This window comes from Microcaecilia unicolor, chromosome 4 (genome assembly GCF_901765095.1).
Source record: "Microcaecilia unicolor chromosome 4, aMicUni1.1, whole genome shotgun sequence".
Lineage (NCBI taxonomy): Eukaryota > Metazoa > Chordata > Amphibia > Gymnophiona > Siphonopidae > Microcaecilia > Microcaecilia unicolor.
The window spans coordinates 58,224,527-58,247,197 of record NC_044034.1 but is presented as its reverse complement, the minus strand read 5'-3'; the positions used below and the strand labels follow the sequence as shown (position 1 = coordinate 58,247,197).

Genomic DNA, 22,671 nt, shown 5'->3' with positions numbered 1-22,671 from the left:
ACTTAGCTATTGGGACACATTCAGACAGTCAGGTTTTCAGGAAATCCACAATGAATATAGAGAAGAAAAATGTACATGCACTACCTCCACTGTATGCAAATCTATCTCATGCATATTCATTGAAGGTGAAAACCTGACTGGCTGGGTGTGTCTTGAGGACTGGTTTGAGAATTCCTGTTTTAGGACAAACTAGCCCTGTGGGCCACAGACAATCTCTATGAGCCTTTCTTCTGGCCTGTGGTGGCTCTGTGTTCCAGGACATGGAGGCTGCATATGACAGAATGAGGAGCCTCAAAAGGCCTCTACTGCTGGTACCACTGTTTGTTTTCTGCTGGCTCTGTGATCAGCTGTTCCTGCATATAGCTGATGTTACACTTATTGTTGCAGGCCTTATTTTTGGGTTCACCACCGACACTGTAAACTTATGTCCAGAGCATAGTGTGCCAGTTGTGAACATAGAAATCAGACTGTGCTTTGTATTAGAGCAACTGGAAGAGGGAGGGGCTGAAAGAAAGGTTATCAATGTTCAATGCTGCTGTCAGCTGCTTGCCACAAGGAAAGCACAGTGTGAAAGAGCATGAGGCCAGGACCAGTGAGTAGCTGCTAGCTTGTCACGGCTGTGGACGTTCCCCTGTGTCCAGACTCACCTTTTCCCAGTGATCTGGCTCTGTGGCTTCTCCGGACTGCTTTGTCCCTGCATTGATGTATCTGCTGCCTGGTGTTCCTGCTCTCCAAGCCTCACTCTGGTGTCCCTGCTATCGCCTCAATACAGTCTATTCAAGCCTCATTCCAAGTTGTGACATCATCAGCAAAGTCCTTTATAAAGCACCTTGGAACTCTCATGCCATGCCTTTGCAACAGGTCTTTGTGTTCCCTGTTTGGATCCAAGTCCTGCTTTGCTTTATTCCTATGCCTTGTTTCCTGCCTGGCTTTGTTCCTGTGAGTCTTGTCCCTGAATGCTTGTTCTTGTGTTTCTGAGTCTTGTACCTAAAAGCCTTGTTTTTGAACCATGTTCCTGAAAGCCTTGCTATTGCAAACTTTATTCTTAAATGCCCTGATTCCTGCCTGGCTTTGTTCCTGTGAGTCTTGTCCCTGAATGCTTGTTCCTGTGTGTCAGAGTCTTGTACCTGAAAGCCTTGTTTCTGAATCATGTTCCTGAAGGCCTTGCTTCATTGTGTGGTTACCCTTTACCCTTTGCTTGCTGTATCTGATGTTTGAATCTGAGTGGCTGTGTGGCACAGCCTTGCTTCTTTGTGTGGCTCCCCTTTACCCTTTGATTAGCTGTGTGGCCCAGCCTTGAGTTGCTTCTCTGTGTGGCTTCCCTTTTCCCTTTGAGTGGCTGTGTGGCCCTGCCTTGAGTTGCTTCTCTGTTTGGCTTCCCTTTACCCTTTCAGTGGCCGTGTGGCCCAGCCTGGTGTTGCTTCCCTGGGTAACTTCCCTTTACCCTTTGAGTGGCTGTGTGGCCCAGCCTTGTCTTGCATTTTTGGGTGGTTCCTCTTTATCCTGTTCCTACTTTCTACTATAGTCAAAGCTCTGTTCCTGATTCCTGTTCCTGCCAAGCCAAGTCTGTTCCTGGTTCCTGATCCTGCCAAGCCTGTTCCTGATTCCTGTTCTTGCTAAGCCAAGTCTGTTCCTGATGCCATGCCAAGTCTGTTCCTGATTCCTGTTCCTGCTAAGCCAAGTCTGTTCCCGATTCCTGGGTTCCTGTTCCTGCCAAGCCAAGTCCTGTTCCTGTCTTGTTGTTAGTCTTGCTACTGTTCTTGTTGTACTTCTAGCCTGCTCCTGCTTTGTCTTTGGTCTGTAATCTTGCTTCTGTCCCTAACCTGCTTGTATTCTGTCTTGCCTAGTCCTGATTTGTTCTGACACTTGCCCTGTGCCAGCCTAGGTGACTTGTCTGCCACAGCCTCGGCTGTGGTCCAAGGGCTCACTATTCCTGAATCCGTGACATAGCTGAAGCAGTTTTAATGAATGGTTGCCCATGTCTGTTCTAACAGCAACTCAAAGTGAGAGTAAATTTATGGGCAAATATCTTTATTCATTTCAAAATATAACAAACATCAACATACCCAGCCAACCCCCCCCCTCAGCCTATACCCCAACCCACCTCTAAAGTCTTCCCCCTAAAGTCCCCACCCAAGACAGCAGAAACAGAAAAAAGCTCCATCATAGGCAAAAATAGTGGATACTCAATGCAGAATAAACAACACAATTAAACCTCTAAGATATTAAGGAGTACGGAACACACTCATGTGGAAAAGGTAGCTAAATAATCCGACCAGGTGCACAGAAACATCTTACGCACTCAGCTTGAACTAGTGTCCACAGATAAAAAACGTTCCATATGCAGCAATTCATACATCTGATTCCACATGTAATTTCCATGGGATAATGTTGAAAACGGACATACATGCAAATTTTTGTTTTGAAAATTTTCTGGTACCTGCACAGAGAATCATACAACCATCCTATTTCCAGATATGCACAGTTACATCCTAGGTAACCTTGATATAACACCTCAACAGACAGTAGTCTACTGCAGAAACACTATCCTGCTTATAATCGAACGAGAAAAACGCCCAAGTTCCGACCTAAATCGGGAGATGGACGTTTATCTCACAAAAACGAATAAAGCGGTATAATCGAAAGCCGATTTTTGGACGTTTTCAACTGCACTCCGTCGCGGATGCGGACAAAGTTGATGGGGGCGTGTCAGAGGTGTGGCGAAGGCGGAACTGGGGCGTGGTTATCTGCCGAACAAAGATGGGCGCATTTCACCGATAATGGGAAAAAAGTATGCGTTTTTAGCTAGAATTTAGGACACTTTTCCTGGACCCTGTTTTTTCACGAATAAGGCCCCAAAAAGTGCCCTAAATGACCAGATGACCACTGGAGGGAATCGGGGATGACCTCCCCTGACTCCCCCAGTGGTCACTAACCCCCTCCCACCACAAAAAATGATGTTTCACAACTTTTTATTTTCACCCTCAAATGTCATACCCAGCTCCCTGGCAGCAGTATGCAGGTCACTGGAGGAGTTGTTAGGGGGTGCAGTGGACTTCAGGCAGGTGGACCCAGGCCCATCCCCCCCTACCTGTTACAATTGTGCTGCTTAATGCTTATTAGTCGTCCAACCCCCCCAAACCCACTGTACCCACATGTAGGTGCCCCCCTTCACCCCTTAGGGCTATAGTAATGGTGTAGACTTGTGGGCAGTGGGTTTTGAGGGGGATTTGGGGGGCTCAACACACAAGGGAAGGGTGCTATGCACCTGGGAGCTCTTTTACCTTTTGTTTTGTAAAAGTGCCCCCTAGGGTGCCCGGTTGATGTCCTGGCATGTGAGGGGGACCAGTGCTCTACGAATCCTGGCCCCTCCCACGAACAAATGCCTTGGACTTATTCGTTTTTGAGCTGGGCGCTTTCATTTTCCATTATCGCTGAACAACAAAAACGCCCAGCTCACACATTGTTGAATAAAACATGGGCGTCTATTTTTTCCCAAAATACGGTTCGGTCCACCCCTTCACGGACCCGTTCTTGGAGATAAACGCCCATGGAGATAGGCATTTTCGTTCAATTATGCCCCTCCATGTCAGTGGTTCATTTAGACAAAAGAAAGCAGCAGGTAATTTAAGATCCTGATTACTTAATTAAATTGCAAATATACTCACAGCACGTAAATCGTATTCACACAGTCTTTTTACTTCTTTTAATCTTTTAGACTTCAGATTTCTCCGGTGTGTTTATTATATTTCATAAACTACACCTCACCGCTATGTTTAAATATAAACCGCGGGAATCCTCATTAGTCTTGAGTGTTCTTAATTTTTACTTCTTTTTTAATTTTTTTATATAACTCATTAATACAGCACTTATCTTATTTTCCGATTTTTTCTACTGGTTACTGATACGCTCTACAGTGCGCTTCTGTTTCGTCATTCCTTCTTCTGGAGCGATAACAGAAGCGCACTGTAGAGCGTATCAGTAACCAGTAGAAAAAATCGGAAAATAAGATAAGTGCTGTATTAATGAGTTATATAAAAAAATTAAAAAAGAAGTAAAAATTAAGAACACTCAAGACTAATGAGGATTCCCGCGGTTTATATTTAAACATAGCGGTGAGGTGTAGTTTATGAAATATAATAAACACACCGGAGAAATCTGAAGTCTAAAAGATTAAAAGAAGTAAAAAGACTGTGTGAATACGATTTACGTGCTGTGAGTATATTTATTATTATCAATTATAGTGAGCACGAAAGTAATAATACTATTAATTAAATTGCAATAAATGAAGCTTCACATTTTGTTTAAAGACATGGCACTTAAATAATATTTTCAAACACTGTAGTTGAAAAACCCTTGACTATCCCTTGACTCAGTGCTAGAAATAGATGTGCAGTTGCATACACCAAAATGTGGCCAGTTGGGAGTACAGGATGATTCATTTGAAGAGAAAGTAACTTATGCCAGTGACTGGGCACAAGGAAGACAAGTCTTACTTTATGTGATCTCTAATATCCAATCATAGCATCTAATTTATGAGTTTTGCATAGTATAAATTTTCATGCAAAAAGTCTTTCCCCTTACCCAATTGCCTTATCGAATTTTTTCTTCTCCCACTCTGCTTTGTTGAAGTTGCTGCAAAAAAAAAAAAAAAAATCAGTCTCATAGTTTCAACAACTATCTTTCAACTGGGTTCCATGATGTTAAATATTACTGTAATTTACGATTTAGCTGACATGTCAAAATTAGATCAAATGATTGAAAACAGATTAGAGGATGATATTATTTAGAACAGATTAACTAAGGGGTCCTTTTACTAAGGTGTGCTGAAAAATGGCCTGCGCTGTTGTAGGCGTGTGTACTGGACGCGCGCAGGTCCATTTTTCAGTGTGCCCGCAAAAAGGACTTTTTTCCTGCTGAAAATGGACGTGCGGCAAAATAAAAATTGTCATGTTTCCATTTTGGGCCTGAGACCTTACCGCCACTCACTGACTTAGTGGTAAGGTCTCAACCGTAAACCGGGCGGTAATCGTCAGTGCATGTACACTGCTGATAACTGCCCGCTTAGCGCCACGTGGTAAAATATAAAAAATATTTTCTGCCGAGCGTATCGGACATGCTTACAAAATGGAATTACCACCTGGGGCAAGTGGTAGCCAGGTGGTAGATCCAAACTGATGTGTGTTGGATGCGCATAGGCGCCTCCACGCCTTAGTAAAAGGGCCCCTAAATCTAATATTTTATGTATCTCTATATATCTATCTGTATATACCTTATACAGCAGTGGTCTTCACTAATTTTTACCTCAGGGCCACTTTGGAGTTGAAGGAGAGCCATGACATTGCTGACCAGTGCATGTCAATTATATCCATCCCCAACAGCCTGTTTTCAAACATTTCATTGGGGTATCCTCAAGGAGGTGGGCATTTCCATTTCCATTCTCTTTGTCTACTGAGAAATGCCTTGTCCTTGAAATATGCAGCTTCCCCCCCCCCCCCCCCCCAGATCTATTTCCTCTTTTCTGTTGCGAGCTTGGGTAGAGAGGCAGAAAATAGCATTTAAAAACCCAAAATGACGATGGGAGCCACCCCAGTGGTTTCTAGGGGCTGCAATTGCCCCTCGGGCCTTTCACTGAAAAACACTGTCATACCACTACTACACAGCAATGGTATAAATAACAAAAAAAGAAAAATAATAGTTAAGAAGTTCTTTTACTAAAGTGCAGTAAGTTTTTGCAGTTTCCATGCTTTCTCAACAAACATTAAATGCACAGTATGTGTTGTGCAAGCATGCCCAACATGTCCTCTGCAGTTACCGCACTGAACAAGTCTTCAATGCACATTAGTAAGTAGCTTTGTTTTTGCATCCATTTGGTAGGGTGGAAAAACAAAAACTAAACAGGCAGGATACTGCTGTGCATGGGAAAGGCCACAAATCCTTGGAACTTTACAATTGGTTCTGAGTTCTGGGAGAACCATTCAGCCTTGGTGCCGTTAAATAATAATGTCACTCCACTTATGTGCCTGACAAAGTCCTCTTTGTTGAAGGGAAATCAACGATGTGAAGAAAAAAAAACTATTAAAAAGACATCTTTGGCAGAATATATAACAATGAAAAATACAGACATTAACTGTAGGTTGGGTGAGTGTTGAAAAGATACATACAAGAAAAGGACTTCAAAAGAATGCAGAAGCAATAATGTTAGAGTCAAAACCAAATCCACTCATTTTGACAGTTTTGGAATGGTAGAGAATTTGAGTGCATGATCATGTTTAAGTTCCATACAACTAACACACAGAGATTACACAGAGGCTGACATATAACTGAAAATGTTATGCATACAGCATCCGTATGGCGAAACAACATGCAAATCAGGCAGAAATCCAAGCACGTCAACCTTCTGAATGCTTTGTGTGTGCATGGCTTCTACTGCAAAAACATTTGCAGAAATAAGCTTTAAAAGTAGTCTGCTAGGTGCAAAGATTTCATCATCATTAATGAGCTGTTGTGATGCAAAATCACGCAAAGCAACTAATAATGTTGTGAAAACCTATGCATGAATTAAAAGTTACATGTAGAAAAATCAGTGCATAACTTTTTTTATCAGGCTCATCTGCGTGCGAATATGAGCAGAAATGTTATGCATCTTAAACTGTACTTTTGCCACAAAACTCTTTACAACTCAGCACATCAACCTCTAAATGATATACTATACCTGCCTGAAATAATATTCTTTGGTAACTTATAAGAGCAGCTGCAAATACAGCCTCCGTTTCAACGCTAACTTATCTACTGGTAGACAAATTACCTGTACTTTGGATGAAGACAGTCCGACAGGATTTGCAGAGCTGATGTAGTATCCCATTCTGCAAAATATCTGTTGGGATAAAAGGTTTCAACACTTAGTCAAAATTCTATAGACATTCGGGACAAATATTCACAGAGGGCCCTGTTTACTAAGCCGCGCTGTAGGCGTGCAAACTTTTTAGCGCACGCTAAAAATTAGCATGTGCTAACGCTAGAGACACCTATAAGAACATAATGGGTGTCTCTATTACTAGCATATGCTAATTTTTAGTGCATGCTAAAAGGTTAGTGCGCCTACAGAGCGGCTTAGTAAACAGGGCCCAGTTTTGTGTATGGAATATATTCTGTTGTGCATGCACAATATATCCTATTATTAATGACGCCTGAATTGGGAATTGGTTTGGGAAAGTTCAAGCCTCCGGGAGAGTGAGTTTGCTCCTCTGGGGATGGCTGATCTGACAGGTGTAAGGGGTTTGAGAGAAGACTGCTTCAAGGAGAGCAAAGGCAGAGACAGGCGGGAAGTGTGTTTGGGAGGAAGAGCAGGGGTTCCTTATAGACATGGAATTCGCTACCATTCACACAACCCCCCAGACCCGGTGCAGGACTCACAGGAAATAGAGGGGGAGGGGCAGGACTGGGAGACGGTTTCTGATCAGGGAGATGGGGAGCAGCTGGGAGAAACCTGTGGGGAGGAGGAGGATATGGAATGGGATAAAAAGGGAGCAGGGGAGGAGATGGAGGAGGAGCGCATGGAGGTGTCGGCATTAGCACAGACTGCAGATGGCAAGATGAGAGGTTTCCTGGCTACAGTATTACCCCAACTGTTTAAAATTGGAGAAATAAAGCTGAGGCAGTTGGGGAGGAACCTGTGGAGGAAAGTAACTCAGCCAATTAGTTGTGCACAGAGGGGAGTGCCTTGCAAGGTTGGACTGTAATTAAAGTCTCCGTGGGAGAGGAGGTTGAAGCTATGTTGATAGAATGAACTGTTTGTGAGAAGAGAAAGTAGCCAGTAAACTACCTGGAAAAGGAAGGTAGTGACAAGAGAAACTGGACTGTGATTAGAATGTCTTGAGAAAGGAACTTGAACGATATTGTCAAGGTGGAGTAAAATGTGAGAAACCTGAGATGAAGAACTGTTCTGTGATAAAGAAGTTGGAACAGGAATAAGTCTGTGTAACTAAGCCTGTGTAAATAAAAACTCTTAACCTATAGAAGTATCAGTGTGGCTGCACGTTTGTTGACGGCTTGAGTAACGGTTACCCGAAGAGGCTGCGGAAGCAGGAGTTTGGAATAAGGACCAGCACGTAGTTCAAAGGACTGGGCCTACATTGAATCCTGCAGGCTATGCAGGGTTGACCCTGGCTGGAGAGTGGAAGAGGGATCAGCTGACACAGGGCAGAGATCATCACAAGGGTGGGAAAGGGACGGGGATTGGGGTAAGACACAGAGGGGAGGACAAGATTATTAAAAAAGGGGTCAGTCAGTGGTATACTTTGGGGAGCAATTTAGGGCACAGGGTAGGGGGACAAAGGGGTGGGAGAATCACTTTTGGTGGGAACTTGAGTAGAGAGTTGTGGTAGCTGTGTTAGTCCACTTTTAAAGGTAATCAATAGAATAAAGCAAAATAAAACATGGAAAAGAAGATGATACCTTTTTTATTGGACATAACAATACATTTCTTGATTATCTTTCAAAGGTTGCCCTTCTTCGTCAGATTGGAAATAAGCAAGTGTTGGTAGATGACAGTATATATAAGTGAAACATCAAAGCATTTCAGTGACAGTCTAACAGGATGGGGGTGGATAGGTGAGAGGAGGGTGACAAATAGAGCAATACAACTTTATGGTTTATAATGGGCTAGAAAACCCTGATCTTTGTTAAGTCCTGTCTGGTGGGTGTCAAAATATTCAATCATTCTGACTTCAAAAGTCTTACGTTCCTGTATTGTTTTAAAGTTACCTTTCAGGATTCTTACTATGAAATCACTGATACAGTGTTCTGGTTTTGTAAAGTGCTGCCCCACAGGAGTGGAATCCTGGCTGGCACTGGCATTTTTCATGTGATGTCTATGTCAATTAAATCTTGTCTTTAGCATCTGGCTTGTTTCTCCAATATAGCATCCTTCGTCACATTTTTTACACTGAATGATGTATACCACATTGGAAGATGAGCATGTAAAGGATTCATTTATGTTGAATATTTTCCCATTGTGAATGACTGTGGGGTCCTGTGAAATGTTTTGGCAAAGCTTGCAGCTGGATATATTGCAAGGATGTGTGCCATTCTCTTCTTTTTGAGTCTGTGTTGGGAGCTTACTTCTGATTAGCTTGTTGTTTAAGTTGGGTGGCTGTCGGAAAGCCAGCACCGGTGGGGATGGGAATATCTCTTTCAGTAATTCATCCTCCTGGAGTAGAAGCTGAAGATCTTTTATGATTTTTCTTAATTTTTCCAGCTCTGGGTTGTATGTCACTATAAGGGGGATTCAGTCTGTGGCTTTTTTTTTCTTTGTACTGTAGCAGATTTTCCCTGGGTGTTTTGAGGGAGGAGACAATATTCTTGGATATTATTTGGGGGTTGTAGCCTTTCTGTTCGAAGGATGCAGTCAGGATTTCAAGGTGTCTGTCTCTGTCCCTTGCGTCAGAGCAGATATAGTGGTATCTTGTAGCTTGGCTGTAAATAATGGATCTCTTTGTATGTGAAGGATGGGAACTTGGAATGTAAACGGGCTCAACAATCAGGGGAAGCGTAGTAGGGTGGGCTGAGAACCAAGGAAATTGGGCAAGCCATTTTCACCCTCCACTACCTCTGGTACAAACCAGAGATACCAAGGGTGGACTGCACCAAAAAGTGAGATTTACAGGCAATGTGGCTGAGGCATAAATCTGTAAATTTTACATTTTACTTTAATGATTTTATAATCCACTTTATCCCCAAAACAAGGTTCAGAGCAAGGTAACATAAAGAAGCCAATCAATAATTTAGGATCGGGAAAATTCCACTCACATAAAAACCATGAGGAAAAGCTTCACAAATGGAAGAAGCAAAATAAAATATTTGGTTTTCTTTGGTGCTTCTGAAAGGGTACAGAGTGGAAGCAGTACTGTATTAGGTTAGTTTTTAAAGGAATTTGCCCAACTGGGTAAATTCTTCATGCTGAAAAGATCCCTCCTTCAGTTAGCAGACATACAAGTACATTTGTATCAGTGGACAGCTCCATTCCAGCCCAGATTTTCAAAGAGATTGTTCCTGCCAGAGACAGAGAGCCATATACAAGTGCATGCACTCTCTAGCTCTCTTTTCTAGTCCTTTCCAACTCCTCATGTGCCCTTTCAGGAAGTGCCACCCCCCCCCCCCCCCCCATGTCTGCCCACTATGTAAAGTTTTTGCATTTTTTTAATGTAAAGTTCTCGCGTTTGCTGTCAGTCCTTTTCCACAGCCTACAGCAGACTCTTCACATTTTCTCACATTCTTCTCAAATTCTTCCCCCTCCCCCCTCCAGAACACCCACTGGTTCCATAGCTCTCTCTGCAAAGCACTATGCAAGGCTCAGCTCACCCATTCACCCTACTCTATCTACTAACTAGAGTAGATAAGTGGATGTCTGAGGTGTTGGGTAGATGGGTGGAGGAGTGGGCTGGTTGATGGGGTGGGTGGGGTAGGGTAGGTTAGCCAAAATGGTAGGGGGTGGGGATAGGCAAAAGTACAACTGAGGGCAGGTAGGAAGGTAGGTAAGACTAGATCAAAGGGTAGGTAGGAGGTATGGAAGGGCTGGACAAAATTTATGGAATCAGAGGGTGTGGAGTTTTAAGATCAAAGATTTAATCAGGCAATGCCCAAAATTGCACCAACAAATCTTATACAGTGACCTCTGTATGAATATATGTATGTATGTATGTGTATAGTACATAAATATATATCTATAAGATATGCACTTGTGCGTACACACATGCATGTATATATATATTGTGTAGTTGAACATATACTTACAATAAACTGCTTAATCCTAGAAGACCCATCCCTCTAAAATCCGTTTTTGGATCATCACCTTGGAAACCAATCTCAGACCACTGCTTGGAGATCCGACTTTGCAGGGGGATACCGGGTTTCAGCAGACTCCATAACTAGAAAGAAGTATATTGATGGCATGAATTTATACATCTTCTTTTTTAGAGATGGGAAAATGGCATGCAAGATAAATATTAACATAACAAAGATAAAAGCAAAATATATCAGCATTAACCCCTGGATTCTATATAGGGTGACTTAAGTTGTGAATGCAAATCCAGTCGTAGTCTGGATTTGCGAGTGCAACTTAATTAGTTAACAAGTGTATTCTATAACGTGATGTGCATACATTTTAAGTCGCATAGTTGAAAAGGGGGCATGGCCATGGGCGTGGAATGGGCAGGTCGTGGGGTGTTCTAAAATCTACATGCAATGGTTATAGAATACACCCAGTCCGCGTGTAATTTAGGCATCAATATTTACACCAAGCTTTACTTGGAATTACTGCCCGCAATGACATTTAGTCGTGCAGACAGGCGTTCAGCGTATTCTATAATCCTATGCCTAAATTTAGGCGAACTTGATAGAATACACATAGGTGCATTTCATTTCAGTGCTGATCTGTTAGGTGTCATATATAGAATCCAGTCCTAACTGAACAGTCAATAGTGAACTATGTGGTGGGTGCACTTTATGACCTTCTTGTAAGGTTTATAGTAGAGAGTTGCACGGGGACAGAAATCTTACCCATCCCCGCCCGTCCCTGCTGGAATCTTACCCGTCCCCACCCATCCCCACTGGAATCTTACCCATCCCCACCCATCCCCGCAAAAATTTAAACCATCCCAACCCGTCCCCACCCGTCCCCGCAAGAATTTAACCCATCCCCACCCATCCCCGTAAGAATTTAATAGTACATAAAGAAAGTTCCAGTCAGCTCCCTCAGTCTCTCTCTGGATTTGAGCCACAGCACTGTAGGCAAGAAAGGAACGAAAGTTGGAACTTGGAACACTCTGGTGCGCACATGTAAGATTTGTCTCTGATTCACTGGCAGTGTGTGCTGAGAGGTCGCCACATGCACGCGCCAGTTGGTCAGGTGACATCTGATTCTCGTGCCTGTGTCAGAGCTGAGGTCTGTGCACCAGCCTGGGAGCAAAGAGGATTAATAGTAACATAGTAAGTGACAGCAAATAGACCTGAACGGTCCATCCACTCTGCCCAATAGTCACACTCATGATCAATTCATCATTAAATCAACGAGTGTGATATTATATACTTGATTATGGTCTTTCTTTCGTGTTTCTGGAACAAAGACCACAGAAGTCTATCTGGCCCCATCCTTATGTTCCAACTGCTGGAGTTGCCATTGAAGCCCACTCCAGCCTATTCATGTTCTCATTTGTGGGACACAGACCATAAAAGTCTGTCCAGCACTGTCCTCATGTTCCAGCCACTGAAGTTGCTGTCTAAGCCCTTTCCAGCCCATCCTACACCAGATTGCCATGTATGAGACACAGACCATACAAGTCTGCCAGGTATCAGCTCTAGTTCATCACAGCCAGAGTCGCCATCTAAGTGTCACTTGACATATCCACACACATGCAGCCATTTAAGGTTAGCACGCCTTTTTGAATTCCGTCATCATTTGTGACTCTACCACCTCCTTAATGGAAGACTTTCCACATTTATGCTGTTAAAGCAAGGAAGAAGAGGAGGAGGAGACAGCACTCAAATAAATTGGTATTCGGTAGATGAGAGGCTGGTGCAGGTGCAGCTTACACTTCCACGGGAAGCCCACAGAACTGGTTCCACCCCCGCGGGAACCCCGCAGGAACTGCCTCCGTCCCCGCGGGAACCCCGCAGAACTGCTTCCATCCCCGCGGGAACCCCGCAGGAACTGCTTCCGTCCCCGCGGGAATCCCGCGGGTTCCGCGGGATTCCCGCGGGGACGGAAGCCGTGCAGCTCTCTAGTTTATAGCCCCTGTCATAATTTAATATATGTATCAAAGGACTTAATCTGACCAAGCCTGATTTTCCTACTGCTTAAGGCCAGGGGCGTAGCCAGACCTTGTGGTGGGAGGGGGCCAGAGCCTGAGGTGGGGGGGGGGGGCACATTTTAGTCTGCCATCCCGCCGCTGCCTCACCGCCACCCTGCTGCTCCCCACCCACTGCTGCAGCTAATACCTTGGCTGGCAGGCAGTGGCGTAGGAAGGGGGGGGGTGGGGCGGTCCGCTCCGGGTGCACGCGCTTGGAGGGGGGTGTCAGCTCGCTGGTTCCCTGCTCTTTCTGCCCCGGAACAGGTTACTTCCTGTTCCGAGGCAGAGAAAGCAGGGAAGCAGCAGAGCCGACGCAGCTCCCAGTGACGTGCACTGGGGGCGGATCGGCCCTCCCGCCTGCCCCCCACTGAAAGGTACGGTGCGTTTTGGGGGGGGGGAGCGATCCAGAGGGGGGGGGGGCGCCGTGCCCTGCACCCGGGGGGGGAGGGGTGCGCAGCGGCGACCCGCCCCGGGTGTCAGGCACCCTTGCTACGGCACTGCTGGCAGGGGTCCCCAACCCCTGCCAACTGAAGCATTCTCCAGCGCCGGTTTCCCGCACCGCCGCATTGCCTGCCCTGCTCTCTCTTCTTCCTCACGTCCTGCATGCTCCTTTAAGTGTTCACTAAAAGGAGTGTGCAGGATGTAAGGGGGAAGAGACAGCAGGGCAGGCACACGGGGGTGCCAGAGACCGGTGCTGGACAAGGCTTCAGCTGGTTTGGGATAGGGGCCCCCGTCAGCAAAACCAGGGGCCCAGTGGAAAATTTTTTTTGGGGTGGGGGGCTAGACTCCCATGGCCCCACATAGCTATGCCACTGCTTAACACCTGATAGCTTTCTGCACCTCAGTAGGGGAGATTACTGCATCTAACGGCTCCCTGTTTAAGAGTTAGCGTGGGAAGGGTCTTACTAGCTAACTAGGAAATTATTTGCTCCCTTTTTTATTTGTAAGTCACATGCATATAGCTCCTTTAGGAACTCTGAAATGTTCTCAGATCTGGAAGGACTGAAATATATAGCAAGTCTACCTGAACTATCTTTAATTTTCTGTATAGTACAATCTGCTTGAGCTTTATGCAATTCAAAGGCAAGGAGCCCACTTGCCTTGCCAGTTATTCATGCTATCTCTGCTTGGTTCTAGCTAATGTAAACTCCAAATCTTCTTGATTCAGACTCACAGAAAACCTGGCTCTCTCTGGAAATTCATTCCAGTGGCATTATGCAGAGCCTCCAAGGTGGCTATTAGAGCCAGGCATTTATTCTTTTGCTCCTCCCTTTGCAGTTTGTGCTGGAAGGCAGTTTTAATAAATTCTCTCAAGACTGCTTTGATTGCATTTCAAGAAGAAATTAGGTCTTACCTGATAATTTTCTTTCCATTAGTCCTTCCCACTATTCCAGAACTTGTGGGATAGCTCTGTCCATCAACCAGCAGGTGGAGATAGAGAACTGAAAACTGAGTTGAGACATATCTCTCTTGGCATACAGTCCAGCTCCTCAATCTTTATGTGGACAAGCAGTGAGGAGAAGCTCAAAATAAACACAACAACCAAAACGACTCGCTAACCTAACACTAACCAGACGAATAAACATGTGTGGACCTCTCTCATCTCTGGACAACTTGTAGAGAACAAGAGATATGCAGGAAGCACCATGCAAGGTGGCAGTCGTTATTTGACCCATTACTTCGCACAGACTAAACATCTCAGAAACTCTGGGCAGGCCTCTGGAATAGTGGGAAGGACTAATGGAAAGAAACTTATCAGGCAAGACCTAATTTATCCTTCCATTATGTAGCTTCAAAAGCAATCCCTAGAGTAGGTGGGATCCTGCCCTGAGGACTGAAGCCCCAAAACTGGCTTCTGAGCACGCCACAATATCCACCCTGTAGTGCTTGGCAAAGGCATGCAGTGTTGACCACATCACCGCTTTGCAAATATAGTTCCCATTCTCCTGGGTCCAAGGAGTGCCTGCTGAGAAAGTCTGCATCCACATTCAAGGACCCAGCAATGTGAGCTGCCGACAAGCAAGAAAATTATATGTGCTTGCTTATGTTCTAGCTCCTTATAAAGAAGGCAATGCTTACAAGGCAAATTTAAGCCCTTTGTTGGAAAGGTCATAAAGACTCAGTAAAAGCATCTCCCTAACCATCTCCCCCCCCCCCCCCCCCCCCCACAACCCTGTCATAGAATATCCACCTTACCACAGAAACATGAAATCCCCACAGCATCAGGGCTCTAAATGGCCCTAGCCAGGTAAACAAGAGAACCTGACCTAGCTTCCTGCTCTCCTCCCTCCACCCTGACACTCATACCACATTCAATCTCCCCAAGTCACAAGCAAAGTAGTATAACCCTTCACAACCTGAACTCATAACCCAAATTATATCAAAGCAGTAAACAAAAAAATGGAAAAAGAACAGTGATAGTCACCAAAGGCAGTCTCAACATGAGATGTATTCTGGTTCCCTCATGGAACTCTGCCACCACCAGCAGCTTAAAAATCAGGTTCCAGTTCTTAAACCTGGTGGTTACAATGCAAACCTAAGTGATCACTCTCTTTCAAAGGACCTACTTTGTATCCAGACAGATATCAAGCAAAATCAGTCTTGCTCTTTGAGGATGTTTCATTTCAGCCATTTGCCATTGCTATGGTTTGGGCTGAGGAGCTAAGACAGTAGCAGAAGCAAGTTGAGAGGCACCCTCATCAAGAGTTTTTATTTAGCACACAGCTTGCCTGTCAGTGGGAAGCGGAGACTGAATGGAAAGGCCCAGAGATATTTAATCTGTTCACAAAGCAGTAACTCCAGTATTGATTTCAATTTTCTCCACTTACTCAGCGTGAAGATATGCAAGTCCTGAAATACCTGAATCGGTAAATCTCAGTAAATCAGGAAGGTTTGGGCCTGAGCTTTCTGCAGTATCTTTTCTTTGTCAGCAAATTTAGTGAACCGAATAATGATGTCACTCAGTCTATTGTTAGAAGGCACACTCAGTGCCCTGTGCCCATGATCCAGTTCAATCTCAGTGTGTTCAAGACATTCTAGAATGCTCTGGAACCTAAGTTTCTTTTTTCTGCTGGCCACGGTATTCAATGTCATCAGGTTTGTATAACAGGTCCTCATACTTCATAGCCAGAACGTCACATTTAGGTCTAGTATCACTGATGGACTCATTCTGTTCTGCAATGTGAGTCTCAAGGTTCCATATCTGTCCAAAATTCCCTTAGATCTTTGTGCAGAAAATCTATTTTTGTGGTGATATCCTCTCTCATCTCCTTCAACTCGTTTTTATTTCACAAAAATACTGCTTCATATCACACCTAAGACTCTGCATGCCACCATAAATGTCAACTTCATCAGTGGAGGCCTCACCTTCAGTATTGGGGTCTGCTTTACGTGCTTGGGTAGCAGGCCACAAGACCATCTTGCTGCCTGGTCTCCTGAATTGCAGAAGGGCTTCACTCACCTCTGTGTTTTTCAGCTTTTGCAGCTGAGCAAACAATAATTCCATAGAACTACAAATTCACAGTCGGGTCGGCTCGACATGGAGAGATAAGTATTAGTTGGGGAAGGTACAAGAGCTCAAATTTAAGCAGCCATACAGGAGACTGATGTCATTTCCTCCCCCCCCCCTTCAACTAATGTTTTCTTAGAATCTCTTCCAGTGGGGCAAACTTCCCACTAAGATTGCCCTGTAATTTATGATGCAGGATAGAATACTTCACCTGCATGTAGTATTAAAAAAATCCCTGTTAGTAGCCAAAAGTTCTGTTTTAAGTCAGTAAAACCCACCATCACCCTCCCTATCATTTACAAACTGTTTAAAAGAATTTACACCACTGGATACCCCATCTTGTATATGCTTCACACTTTAAATCTGGGGCATAGTTCTCATTATCGCATAATGGATCCCACCGAGTAACTTTCTTTCCAGACTTTCAGTGTGCATATAATGTAGGGACTCTGGTTCCCAAACCAATTTTTATAAATACAGAAGCCATTCTATATATACTAAAGGCACTTCATCCATTATCCCCCAAATTCTATAAATGGTGCACACCCAAACTGTACACATCATTTAATTAACAAGCCAATCAGCACCAACAATTAGGTGTTAATAACCACTTATTGGTGTGAATTGGCAACAATTTGGATTTGCATGCACATCTTGCTAGGTGCTATTCTAAAAACATTCATGCAAAACTTTTTTAGCGCGCAACTGAAAAGGGGGCGTGGCCCGGGAGGAGCATGGGCGGGTCAAGGGCGTTCACTAAAGATGTGCTCAGTATTACAGAATACTGGGGATCTGCACCTAGTTCACTTGCAGGGATTTACAACTGTACCCACCTATATGCTGCTCTATAAACTGTGCCCAATTTGGAGCGCCATTTATAGAACAGCACTCAGAGTGCATTTTCTTCAGCACCCAAATTTGGGTGCCATTTATTGAATCCAGTCCTATATGTTTTATTTATTTTATCTATTTATTAGGATTTATACACTGCCTTTTTGAAAAAATTCACCCAAGGCAGTGTAGAGCATGAATAAATTGAATGTAGGCGACAGACAATTACAGCAGTAAAAATATTCAAATGACAGTACATGCATGACATAGTATGCTACTTAAGTTGACAACACAATACGTAATAAAACATTTGAATATACATCATAAGGTGGAAGCAAAGATGGAATAATAGGAGTTAGAAAATAAGAGGACTAATTTAAAGAAAGTTTTATGTGAAATTGGAAAGGGACATGAATATAACTGTCACGTCTGTGGTCGTGACCCATCTCAGGCTTACCTTATTTCTGGCGGTCAGCTTCTAAGCTGGCTTCTGTCTGTCCTTCCTGAGTTAGTTCTGTCTCTGTGTGCTGGCTGCTTCCAGCATGGCTCTGATTACTCTACTATACTGCACCTGTGTGTGTTAAGCCTCTCTGTTTCAGTATGCTTCTGCCTGTGTCCTAGTTTGTATTCTTGGTCTAGTTTCTGATTGTCTTTGTGCTGTTTCCCGTTCCAGACTTTCAGCCCAGTCCAGTCCGGATCTTCCAGCCTGCCAGACTTGCTTGTCTTGTTTGAGCCTGCACAGCACCCGTAGCTGCCTGGTGATTGCTGCAGTGAATCTCAGCTGCTGCTGGGCTTATTAGCCATTTGGAAACTCTCTGCTTTGCCTTTACATCGCCGAAGGCCCTGATTTGTTGGTGCTTGCTGCACTTCTGCCTAGTCCAGTTTATAGTCTGTATTCTTGCCTGATTCTAGTTTAGTCTTTGTGTAGCTTCTTGTACTTTATTGCTTGTTTCCCAGTCTTGAATCTTGTTTGTATGTCTTTGTCTAGTTCTAGGTTGTCTGTGTTTCCTGTTCAGTGGCTGCGTGGCAGCTTTCAGTTCTGTCTCTTGTCTACCAGTGTTTGTTCCCTGTTTCAGTAGCTGCTTGCAGCTTTCAGTTCTGTCCCTTGTCTGTCTGAGAGTCCTAGTCTAGTATTCTGCCTAGCCTCCCTGTCCGGTAAGTCCTGCCGGCCACCTGCACTCAGGGGCTCAACTCCTGAGGAATGGTGGTCAAGTGCAGGTGAAGTCTAGCTGGCCCTGTCAGAGTTCTGCCTTATCCCATTGTGGGGTGGTTTTGCCTGCCACTGCCGCTCCTCGGCAGTGGCCCAAGGGCTCACGAACCTAGTTCCTGCGTTTTGGAAAACGTGACAATAACCTCAGCTAGGGTAGGAGTGGATAAGAAAGTCCTGCTATAGTATATGCAGTCGGTGTTAGTTGTTGTGTGTGTGCAGCCAGTAAGTTAATTGCTTCTTCCATTAAAGGCTTGGGAGAGAGCCAAGCTTTCACTTGTTTCCTGAAGTACAGATACAAAATCACATTGGCTTCCTATTGCCTTCTGTATCAAGTTTAAACTTCTTGTTTTGACCCATGGAGTGTTTTTACTCAGGTCTTCCTTTTTATTTATCAGATCACCTGATTCCCTCTAATCCCACTTGGGTATTACGTTACTCCCAAGGTAATTTGCTATTTATGTGTTCCTTCTTCACAGGGGATATGTTCTGAAAGTATGTGTCATGCCTCTTTTGCTTTTGTGGAATACCTTGCCTTGTTTTCTTAAGCCTAGACTTTTCCCTTGAGAGTTTTGAAAAGGGGCTTAAGCCTCGATGCTCAGAGGCTAGAGGCCATTAGCACCAGATTAGCACCTGCATTTACTAGCACACAATGATCAGAGGCCTCACTGCGAGAGATAATGAGCTCGCCCCAGATCAGCGCAATGGGCATGTAATGTAGTCTAATGAGGTAATGTTGCTCTAACAGTTACCACTGTTTCATAGCAATCCCCTCCCCCCATTTCAGCACATTGTCCACTATGACACCTAGATCTTTTTCTTGGGTGGTGACTCCTAAAGTGGAACCTAGCATCAAGTAACTATGATTTTGATTATTCTTCCCAATGTGCACCACTTTGCATTTGTCAACATCAAATTTCTTCTGCCATTTAGATGCCCAGTCTTCCAATTTCCTAAGCTCTTCCTGCAAATTTTCACAGTCCAGAAGCATTTGAAGAACCTTGAATAGTTTTGTGTCATCTGTAAATTTAATCCCTTCATTTCTAGATCATTTATAAACATGTTAAATAGCACCGGTCCCAGTGCAGATCCCTGGGGCACTCTACTATTCACCTTCCTCCACTGAGAGAATTTGCCTTTAACTCTACCCTCTGTTTTCTATTAACCAGTTTCCAATCCACAATAGAACATTGCCTCCTATCCCATGGTTTTTTAATTTTCTCAGGAGTTTCTCATGAGGAACTCAGTCAAAAGCTTTCTGAAAATCTAGATACACTATTTTAACTGCCTCATCTTTATCCATATGTCTATTCATGCTTTCAAAGAAATAAATCCAATTGGTGAGGCAAGATTTCCCTTGGCTGAATCCATGTTCACTCTGTCCCATTAACCTATGTTGTCTATGTATTCGGTAATTTTATTCTTTATAATAGTTTCCATTGTTTTGCCTGGCACTGACATAAGGCTTACCAGTCTGTAATTTCTTGAATCAACCATGGAACCCTTTTTAAAAATCGGTATTACATTGGCCACTATCCTATCTTCAGATACTACAAATGATTTTAACGATAAGCTTAGAGATCACTAATAGCAGATCAGCACTTTCATGTTCGAGTTCTTTCAGTACCCTGCGGTGTATAGCAGCCGGCCCAGATGATTTACTGCTCTAACTTGTCGATTTATTTCAGTTCCTCTGTATTGTCACCCTTGGAAACCAGTTAGTACATAAGTATTGCCATAATGGGACAGACCAAAGGTCCATCAAGCCCAGCATCCTGTTTCCAACAGTGGCCAATCCAGGTCACAAATACAGGTACAGGTAGATCTCTAGACAAAAAAGCAACACTGGGCCTTCAAGACTGGGACAACAGGGGTTCTTTATTGGCAGATGACCCGACATGGGCCGTGTTTCAGCGTTAAACAACGCCTGCCTCAGGGGTCAAAGTTTGGTTCTGCAGTATGCACGTTGTATAAGTTCAATGCCCCAGAAACTGGAAAATTATTTGTGGATCGACGTAATGCGAAGGCCGAACTCTTTAGAGAGCCTTCTCGTTTGCACCAGCTTTCACCAGCATCTTTGTTCAAACGAGATGGCTCTCTAAAGAGTTCAGCCTTCGCATTACGACGATCCACAAATAATTTTCCAACTTCTGGGGCATTGAATTTATACAACATGCATACTGCAGAACCAAACTTTGACCCCTGAGGCAGGCGTTGTTTAACGCTGAAACACTGCTCGTGTCGGGTCATCTGCCAATAAAGAACCCCTGTTGTTCCAGTTTTGAAGGCCCAGTGTTGCTTTTTTTGTCTGTATACCTTCTATGTATGCTGTATTACCCTCTCTATTTGTTTTGTACAGGTAGATCTCTTACATCCTCTTCAGTGAAGACCAAAGTAAAGAATTCATTCAGTCTCTTGCTATGGCCTTGTCCTTTCTAACAAGATATTGCTGAGGGTAGGAATGCATTTACACATATAATAATGAAAATGTATGTATTTGCCAAGAATTGTGCCCCAAAAAGCAGAGAATTATGTCCCAAAAAGCAGTTGAAATGAACACTGTTGCTTTGAAAACTGGGAAAGCCCATACAAAGGGAAGTATGTATGCATTTTTCATCTGCAAACACATATAAAATTATCCTCCTAAATGAATTTATCACATTTTTGCTAATCTATGTGTGACAAAACAGTGAATTGTAATAAATAATTTTATAACGTGTATTTCTTCTAATCAGCCAGCAGATGTTTGTTTTCAGCTTTAAAGCTGTTGCAGAGAAGATTACTTTCTTTTTCAATTTAGCCTTCTGAAAAGGGAACCTGCAGTACCACTGGCCAGATACTTTCAAAGTTGGTGCTCTGATTGGTCCTGGACTTCAAATCTAGCCTGGAGGTAATGGGTTTTTCCCCAGTCTTAGCTAGGAAGAGCAGAGGGTGAACATCTCTGCCCAGAGATACTGTTCCAGACATGAGCAGTTAATTTCTTGAAACTCCCCAGGTGCTACCCAGGTAATAACAAGTGTTAGATAGTAATCTTGATCCTTATTTTGGTTATCTGTTATTATTTGCTGTACTTTTTAAACCTATTTTTCAAGAGTTCACTGTTCTGCTGTGATAATAAACAAAATTAGTTTATTAGATCTGTTGTCCTAGACTGACTAAGAATCCTGATGGTTTGTGTGTTGGGTCCTTGGGTGTTTTCCAGGAACTGTGGGACCCCTGAGAGTGTGGCCCCAGTAACCTAGAAATCACCAGGGAATAACCTGCGGGTGGGAGAGTAGCCCAGAGGCAAGTGGAACCTAGTGCGTGGGTTGGAGGGTTGGCTAGTATAGAGCATGTGCCCAGATGCAGGTGGGCCTGAGCAGTGCTGGGGACAGACCCCATAGGTGGCCGCAGTGTTCACCCCAGGAGGGGGCTAGGTGTTCCATGACACTGTTGGGATGTAATAAATTAAATTAGGTTATGGAGTGTTTGGGGTTTTTCTTTGTACTCATCTGTTATATGCAGTTACTGATAAGCACCCATTTTCAGTTTTTATAAATTTTCTTCTAAAATTAACACCTGTGGTACAATTTAAATAGGTTATTTTATCTAAATCATTATTTATAGTTAGTATATAGCTCATCCTCAGATATAATCATGAAGGCAATTTTCATCCCTTCTGTGGGCCTGGAAGTAGATTTTGAAAGAACTCTACACAGTTTTTCTCTTCAAAAAAACCACCAGTTGGCCCCTGCCTTATGGAAACTTTTCCCTGCAAATTTTGCAGATGAGGAAAAAAGCATGTATGGGGGTTTCAAAATGAAATGCCAACACGTACTTCCACCAGCCTGTCCCATCTCCACTAAATTTTCTCATGGGGTAAAATATGTGCACTGTCAGCAGTGCAGATAGTTTAACTTACAGAGGTCCTGAGGTATTTTTCAAAAGGGAATTTTTCCAAAGGTAAATACCTGATTAGCCATGGAAAATCCTTTGAAAATTCCTCTCCGTGCACTCATACTAAACAAGTTAAACCAAAATATTCATGGAAAGGATTGGCACATATGCCTTTTATAAAAACCCATGTAATCTAAAGGAAAGCTCACAAGAAAAGAATGATTAAAACACTGACCTTGAACAGCATCTCTTCATGCTCAGGATTATCTGAATCAAATGATTCTCGGCGTAGCTTTTCAATCTCTACAACTAAATTTCTGTATCCCACAATTTGCAAGAGACAGGCCTGAAGAGATACTCCTAACCTAAGCAAAATAAAAGTCAACTGTTAGTTTCAGCTT

The 22,671-nt window shown here is 43.6% G+C and overlaps 1 protein-coding gene across 2 annotated transcripts in view; it reads right to left on the bottom strand.

Annotated features, from left to right (window-relative positions):
* Positions 1-22,671, bottom strand: part of ELMOD1 (ELMO domain containing 1) — a 90,236-nt gene that overhangs the window by 5,675 nt on the left and 61,890 nt on the right. For both annotated transcript variants that reach the window (XM_030199376.1, XM_030199377.1), the window contains 4 exons: positions 22,506-22,635; positions 10,795-10,928; positions 6,809-6,877; positions 4,585-4,635 (listed from right to left, as the gene is read on the bottom strand). In XM_030199376.1, coding sequence (XP_030055236.1) covers positions 4,585-4,635; positions 6,809-6,877; positions 10,795-10,928; positions 22,506-22,635 — 384 coding nt within the window. The remainder of the gene's footprint in view (positions 1-4,584; positions 4,636-6,808; positions 6,878-10,794; positions 10,929-22,505; positions 22,636-22,671) is intronic.